Below are 8,560 nucleotides of genomic sequence, written 5' to 3' on the forward strand. Positions count from 1 at the left end.
TAAAATGCAGTTATGGTCAGGAGTTTCTATCCACTCATCATGGGTGTGAATGTCATGGTAATTTGGTGCTTTAAAGGATTTCTTTGAACTGTTCCTTTCAGGGATGGAATCATTGTACAGCATATATCTTTAATGACTTTAAAAACAACAACTCAACAAAAAATACATTAAAGCTCAAACATAAACCTACACTTCCAATCATTTTTGGTAAAATATCCCTTAACAAGTTGTCCCTGGATCAAATGCTTTAGGTAGCCATCAGTAAGGTTCTAGTATAATTCTGGCTGATATTCGATCACTCTTCTTGTCAGAATTTGTAGAGTTAATTTAAATTGGTTTATTTCCAGCACAGATCAAGCTTTTAAATGTAGTCCAGAAATTGGTTTGGGGTCGGGGCTTTGTGAAGGCTGTTCCAGTAGCTTAATGTTAGCCTACTTTATCCATCCAAAACCAGTTTTGATGTGTTTGGGATCATTGTCCTGTTGAAACAACTGTGTCCAAGTTTCAACCATCTAGCTGTTGATCTGAGATAAAGTCGAAGAATGTGGAGGTAGTCCTCCTCCTCCTTCATTATTCCATCCACTCTGTGCAACGCACCACTGGCACCAACACAGCACCAACACAGCACCAGAGCATGATGCTACCACCACCATGCTTGACAGCTGGTACAGTGCTCTTAGGTTTGAAAGCCTCAGCTTTATTCCTCCAAACATACCTTTTGTATTTGTGGACAAACAGCTCAAACTTTGTCTTGTTTGACTACAAAACATTTCTCTAGAAGACATTTGGGTTGGGAAGATTTCATTCGAGCTTAAAGGTGTTAATTTGTCAGATTTCCTGGTCAGCACCCTCTTGAATCTTGAATCTCAATCCATGACGATGTAAAACTGGCTGTATTGTGGACAGTAATGCTGGTGTTTCATCAGTTTCCAGTTCATGGTAGGATTGAGCCTTGGTGGTTTCTGGGTTGTTCCTGAATATCCTAACCGATTTCCTCTCATCTGAGGATGACAGCTTGTGTCTTTATCCACACTTTTACAAAGTTGTGACATATCTAAATAACTTTTCTTAAGTTCAATTGTTTGAACTGATGATCGCTTGAACATACCGAATGTTTTTATATTTTGGTGTCATGACCAGAAGAGTTCCAGTTGAGGACTTCGAAGATTTTGGGTGCAGACGTGCAGTGTCAGTAAAAGTTGTGTCAGAGTGTTTGTGTTTGTCCTTGTGCATTTCAGAAGGGAGGAGGAGGAAGTGTCTGTGTCAGCAGCCGCCTCACTAGTCCCCAGCTCCTCCTACTATAACACGTCCGCTCCTAAAGCTGAGCTCCTCATCAAGATGAAGGACATGCAGGAGCAGCTGGAGGGGCAAGACTCAGAGGATGAGCTGGATGTTGATCTGGTCAATAAAAAGGTAAAATATGCCCACTTTATGTTTTATTATGCATGCCATTCTGCCATCCTAAAGTAGTAAATGGATTGTTTTTATGTGTCTACTTCATCAACTTCAGCAAGAACTGATCTCCAGCCTTGCGAAAAAGCTGGAGGTGCTCCGGGAGGCAAGGCAGAGCCTGCAGGAGGATGTGGAGGACAATGAGGCTCTGGGCCGTGAGGTGGAGGCCATCGTGCAGCGCGTCTGTCAGCCCAACCAGCTCGACAAGTTCCGCATGTTCGTGGGAGACCTGGACAAGGTGGTGAGCCTGCTGCTGTCACTGTCGGGCCGGCTTGCCCGGGTGGAGAACGCCCTCAACAGCCTGGAGGATGAAGCACCACCAGAAGAGAAGGTAACCCCAGACACTGTCCACCAAATCGACTGCTTCCCTCAGCTTTATGGAAGTTTACACTAAGTTTTAGGACTTTGTTTAGCTCTTAATTTTATAGTTTTGTTTATGTGTATTTCACAGCACATTTATTGTTTGTAGTTTACAAATATGAACACGTCTGAAAAAGATGAAAAGCTTTGAGCTAATCTATTTAATCATCCCTCCTGAAGCCCAGTGACAGAACAGCAGCTGCAATAACAACAGTACAGTAAAACAATCTTTACCTTCTGTTTATGTTCATAAAAAATGCTAATTGAATTCACTTAACATGCAAAACACTGTATTTGTCCATGGATGCCAAACGTGTAGTTTAATAATGTATCTATGTGTACCTTAATAATGTATGAACATTTTAGTTCACAGTACTGTGCAAAAGTCTTGAGCCAACCCACATTTCTTTACATTTTGTTTCCATGGATCCAGACTTTCTCTGAAGGGTTTAGCAGGCTTTCTGAAGGTCATTCTGGATATTGGCTTCATTCATTTTTACTTAGTCCTTTACTTTACTCCTTGTACCTGACCTGACGTAAAAAAAAAAAAAAAAACTAAAACAAAAACAAAAAAAAAACAGAACAAAAGGCAGAAACATCCTAAGCTTTGAATCCTTCAAGAAGCCTGGAGAACTATTCCTGAAGATTACTTAAGACTACTTAAAGAAATGACAAGAAAGTAGACTGTGCTGAAGAATAAAGGTGGTCACACCAAATATTGACTTTCAAGCTCTTAGTATTGCACAAAGACTCTGTTTTTGCCTTATCTGCTGTATTTACATGTATGTTTGCATGTTTCAATAAATCACTGCATATATTTCCTATTTTTCTAACAAATGTAAAGAAATTGCACAGTACTGTACCTCTCTGCTGTTATGAAATGAGCTCTCTGCAGTAAAAAACAAATGCAAAAGAATAATCATATGACATTATTGTTGTTGGCAGCTTAAATCATAACTGGAATTAAATTCAGGTAATGAATCTACAGTGCAGCAGATATGGCACATAGTTCCCTCAGGAGCTGGCTTTAACTGTGTTTGTCTCCACCAATTTACCTCTAGGACTCTAAATGAAGAATAATCTAGCTTAATGAATGCTGGATTGTGTGAATACGTAACTGCTTCCTAAGAAGTTTTCTGTTTTACTGTTTTTGCTGCACTAAGCAGGTTTAATGTGGTTACATGATCCATAGATGATGTTCTAGATTAATAACTCATATCTGTCCTCCATCAGCAAACCCTGACTGAGAAGCGAAAGCTGCTGATGCGGCAGCACGAAGACGCCAAGGAGCTGAAGGAGAACCTGGACCGTCGGGAACGACTGGTGTCCAGCATCATGGAGGCCCACCTGGACATGGAGAGCCTGGACGACTACAGGCACTTCGTGAAGATGAAGTCTGCGCTCATCATCGAGCAACGCAAGCTGGAAGATAAGATCAAGCTGGGCGAGGAGCAGCTGAAGTGCCTGATGGACAGTCTGCCACTAGAGCAGAGGCCACTGCTCTGAATCAGACAAGAGGATGAACCATGTAGCAGTTTTATATGAACATCTTTGAATTGCGTGTGAGTTTATGACCTCAGCCTAGATTTGATGCTGGTGGAGTTGCTGTTGTTTGTTAAAACCAAACTGAGGAGCCTCAGAAACCAAATCAGACACCAGGATTAGTCAGTTACACCTTAAACAGCTTAGAGTGGACCACCACTGCTCATTTCCAGCTCAAATTGTGATTCTTGGACTCTAATAGAGTAGCTTCACATGACTCACAGGTTAAAATTGTTCCTTTTTTCTGGGCCCTGGTGCAGCACGACAACAGCTGTTTTACCTTCTATATGTCTGACTGGTTGCCCCTCGTAAACAGTGGGTGGGACTTCTCCACGACATAATTTAAAGCAAAGACTAGAAAAAAACTGTCCAAAACCGAGTGTTTGGATCTTTTGGGCCACAGGGATGGCCATACGTAGTATGAACATAAACATAGAGCACATATAACAGGTCCACTTTAAAACTGTGGGGTGTTTTTGATGGTCAGTTTTTACTCAGAAGGATTCGACAAGAACACAAATGTGTTGTCATTTGATTAGTGGAATCATGCCAGGCATGTTTGTCTTGGACATACAGGGCGGCAAGATACCTCTCTGCTTTGGTCTATTTCTCACATTATTTTGCTGCTTAACAGACTTAATTAAAGTCAGTAATAGATAAAACCATTATTGCGTGCAGGTGCTGTATCAGAACTCCCCTTTTGGCAAAATGGGCTCAGAGTGTCAGAACATTACTCGTTACCCAAGCAGAGGCTGACAAATACAGATGAAACCAGAAACCATAGACTGTATATAAAAGATGGGGGACCACAACGTCACCATTTGGTTAGCGAATTTCGCTTATGAAGCCTTAGCTTGAGATTTTTTGGTGTCTTTTATGGGCTCAAAATGTGGTCATAAATATTTTGTACTTGTAAATCGGTTTTGTACTTGTAAAAAAGATTTGTATGTGTAAAAAAGATTTGTATGCGTAAAAAAGATTTGTATGCGTAAAAAAGATTTGTATGCGTAAAAAAGATTTGTATGCGTAAAAAAGATTTGTGCGTGGACTTAGCCCAAAAAACCCCTGCAAGTTACAACTACGAATTTTGACCCTAGTTTTCTTCCTTTAAGCTGATTGGTCAATGTCATGTCAATCACAAATTAAACAATCCAATCAGAGAACAGATGGGTTTGGCTGTCGGAGGGGCGCTTTTTTGAACTGCAGGTCCTTGAAGGGTAATCTCTATATAAATATCTGATAGCAGCTAGGTCCCCTTACTTTCAGTAGCTGTTGAAAGGATAAAGTTGTGGTATATCAGTGGTTAGAAATAACATTATTACTTTAGGATTAGTTTAACACAACGTCAGGGCTGACCCGGGACCATTGCTGTGAGTCACAGTGCGCAGCATAAAAGTCCTTTCACATCAGACACAGGATGTGCTGCTAATGCTAACTGCTAACTAAAAGCAAAGGATCCAGAATTTGTTGCTGGCTGCTGGGCTCTGTGGGTTTTTGCAGCAGTTCTACCTGTACTAGATGCACCTGCTCCTTGTTGTTTTTATCTCTGACTTTATGTGAACTACAAGAGTTTGTGGGGTTTTTTTGCTAGTTCTTCAAATGTTCAATAAAAACATGTATGCTAATTCATAACGAAGAAAGCTTTGTAATGAAGACTGTCATTTCCAAAACACTGCCCCCCCTGCGTCCGCAGCGCTGTTGAAAAGGCTGTGGAAGTCCCTGTATTAAACACGTAGTCCTGTGACACAAAAATCACCAAACTCGGACGACCACAGACTGTTTTCCTTCGTGGTGATGAAGGAAAACGCTGGGTTGGCATGTTAAAGGGCATTTATTCCCTTCAAAGACCTGCAGTTCAAAAAAGCGCCCCTCCGACAGCCAAACCCATCTGTTCTCTGATTGGATTGTTACATTTGTGATTGACATGACATTGACCAATCAGATGAAAGGAAGAAAAATAGGGTCAAAATTCGTAGTTGTAACTTGCAGGTTTTTTTTGGCTAAGTCCACACACAAATCTTTTTTACACATACAAATCTTTTTTACACACGCAAATTCTTTTTACACATACAAATCCTGATTTACAAGTACAAAATATTTATGACCACATTTTGAGCCCATAGTCTTTGTGCTTCAAAAGCAGACGTGTTGACAGAGGGTTGGACTTGACAGAGAAATCAAAGACACTGTACACCCATTGGCTAATGACTCATGATTGACAAGTTGTTAGCCAATGGTATGCTCACACTAAACTCATGTGACTACAGAGAGGAAGAGGAGTGCAATCAATAACTGGGCCCAAGTTACAGAGACATGGTTGCAGAATTTAACATGAATTTGTATGATTTCAGTTTTTCCCCAGCCCTCCCTTTTTTTCTGTCTTTATATTAAGCCCACACTTCTTTATATTAAAATAGGAGCCCCAGTGGCCCACAAAATGGTGACCGCAAGCATGTCTTCTTCTGATTGTCATTGGTGTCAGTAGACTGTCCTCTTAATAGACAGGCTTTGTGACCCAGAGTGAAATACTGATATCGTGGAATATTTTTATCAAGCTGCACAGAAAACTTTGCGGCTTCATGTGAATAGGTCTTTGGTGATTGATCTGATTGGTTGCCATGTGTGTCACGTTTCATTCAAAAAGACTTGAAAACAGTAACTGAATAATTAAGTAAGTGTTTACTTTGGTCACAAAGATCTCTTTACTATTAGCCCCCTATACAACTGGAAGTCTTTTTAAACTAAAGGTATCGCCCCCTGGTGGCCTTTATTTTTTTTAAAAATGCAAGTTTAAGGTACTGCAGTGACGGCTTCCTGTTCCAACTTTTATATACAGTCTATGCAAGGAACTCAAAGTACAGCTTTTTGTGGAAGAGCTGCGCCCCCTGTCTGTTTTGTGGAGTAAAGCAAACCAGCACAAAGTGAACCAACTCTATGATTTTATCACACTATTTAAACACCTATTAGCCAAGGTCAATATATTTATCAAGTAATATCACAGTAAGGGTGAGTTTTAATACATACATATTTCTACACTGAGTGTTAAATGCTGATAGTGCTGCTCGCTGTGTGAAGCCTTTCTAAGCTATGAAACTGAGCCTTTATCTAGACCCTTGTGAAGTTTAATACATAGAACCGCTACCACACGTGAATTATGATATTTTCCTCATTCCCCGTATGAAAGCTGCGTTTCTTTTGCACCTCGTAAAACCAAAGCTCATAAAACCGAATTACGCTGTTACTTTGCTCACCCTGCAGTGTTTCCAGTCCCCTCTAATGTTCTTTTTATTTAACTTGCTGAAAGTGACTGGGTCACGTATGTTTTATGTTTTTAAGGTAATATTTCGTAGTAATTTATTGTAAAGCTTTGTCTGGAAATGTATGTAAAGAAACACATAACTGCTCAGCAAACATTTCAACTTGGATTACCCAGTGAAAATCATTTCTTAAAAAAAAGAAAGAAGGCAAGTTGTTTAATTAAAAAAAATTTTCATGACATAGTTTTTTGTTGTCTAATAAGACTAGAAAGAACATGTTTGAATCCAAAATGGTAAAAAGAGTTACGATCTGTTGAGGAAAATATTCTTCTATTACAAACTGTTGCTGTCCAGATGTTATTTTTACATGTGATGCACATCTCATTTTAGAGTGAAGCTATTTTATTTATGCCAGAATAAAGGGTGAATTTGATAAAAACTGGACTATCTTCTCATGACACAGTGCTAATGTTCCTCCTGCTTGTTTTCGATACAGCAGTGCGTAAATAGTGACTGATTTTCTGCTCTCCCGAGTAAAAGGACTGAGACACTGCTGGTGTTTCTGTGGAGGCCGATGTAAGAAGTAAGCATGTGAAGATGTGCCTGCGGTAGCCTCATGTACAGCCCACACTTCATGTTTGCTATTTGCAGATGGCCTCCTTAATGCCTCTCTCAAATTTTAATATCAGACAAAGATAACCAGAATAAATGAAAAATGCAGTTTTTAAATGATCATTTCATTTATTAATAAGGGGAAAAAAGCCTAACCTACTTGTGTGGGAAAAGTAAGTGTGTCATAAACCTAATAACTGGTTGTGCCACATTGGCAGCAAGAACTGCAATCCAGTGTTTGTGATCCCTGTCAATAAACCTTTGACATCACTGCAGAGGAATTTTGGCCCTGTCCTCTTCACTCACATCGGAGGGTTTTCCATCTGAACGGCCTTTTTAACACCATACCAAAGCATCTTAATCTGATTTAAGTCCAGAGTTTGACTCGGTCACTCCAAAAACCTTCATGTCTTGAACTGATGGTCAGACATCCTCCTTCAGAGCAGAATTCATTATTCCATCAGTTACAGCAAGTCGTCCTGAAGCAGCAAAGCAGCCCCATCACACTACCACCACCATGTTTGACTGTTGCTGTGATGATCTTTGTTTGAAACGCTGTTGGTTTTATGTCAGATGTAACAGAACTCAATTGTTCCAGAATCATCAAGATGTTTTTGGTAAATGTGAGACGAGCCTTTGTGATCTTTTTAGTCAGCAGTGGTTTTCTCCTTGAACTCTCCCCCATTTTTGTCCAGTCTCTGTCTTATTGTTGAATGTGTGACACAAGTGAGGCCTGCAGTTCTTTCAATGTTGTTCTGGTTCTTATGTGACCTCCTTGAGTAATTTTGGAAGGTCGGTCACTGCTGGGAAGATTCACCACTGTTCCAAGTCTTCTCCATGTGTGGATAATGTTTCTCACTGTGTTTCACTGGAGACCCAAAACCTTAGAAATGGTTTTGTAACCTGTTCCAGAGTGATAGATGCCACTGACTTTGTTTCTTTAAATTGTGGTCGGTGGGTCAGACAGGTTCTGTTTAAGTGATTTCTAACTTAAGCAGGTTTGACAGTAATCAGGCCTGAGTGTGTTTAGTGAGACTGAACTCAGTTTTGGTTAATCACCATTAAATTCAAGATTTTCCCACAGGGCCAGATTTAAATACATTTTTTTCCCTTAAGAAATGAAAACATCATTTGACAGCTGCATTTTGTGTTTACTCGGGGTACCTTTGTTTAATATTACATTTGTCTGATGATCTGAAACATGTAATTGTGACAAATATGCACAAAAAACAGGAGGAAATCAGAAATGAGGAATGGGAAACTTTTTCACAGCACAGCATGTTAAGAATGGTTGTTCAGCCTTTCCTATGTAAAGATCTGAACGCTCATCACATATG

The 8,560-nt window shown here is 40.0% G+C and overlaps 1 protein-coding gene across 5 annotated transcripts in view; it reads left to right on the plus strand.

The window, feature by feature from the left end:
• Window positions 1–6,127, plus strand: part of LOC308394431 (protein Shroom2-like) — a 40,173-nt gene extending 34,046 nt beyond the window's left edge. For all 5 annotated transcript variants that reach the window (XM_080878763.1, XM_080878766.1, XM_080878767.1 and 2 more), the window contains 3 exons: window positions 1,239–1,413; window positions 1,511–1,783; window positions 3,046–6,127. In XM_080878763.1, the coding sequence (XP_080734889.1) occupies window positions 1,239–1,413; window positions 1,511–1,783; window positions 3,046–3,318 (721 nt within the window). In that variant the 3' untranslated portion in view covers window positions 3,319–6,127. The remainder of the gene's footprint in view (window positions 1–1,238; window positions 1,414–1,510; window positions 1,784–3,045) is intronic.
• Window positions 6,128–8,560: the final 2,433 nt, after the last annotated feature.

Source organism: Rhamphochromis sp. 'chilingali', assembly GCF_963969265.1.
Source record: "Rhamphochromis sp. 'chilingali' genome assembly, chromosome: 3".
NCBI classification, from domain to species: Eukaryota; Metazoa; Chordata; class Actinopteri; order Cichliformes; family Cichlidae; genus Rhamphochromis; species Rhamphochromis sp. 'chilingali'.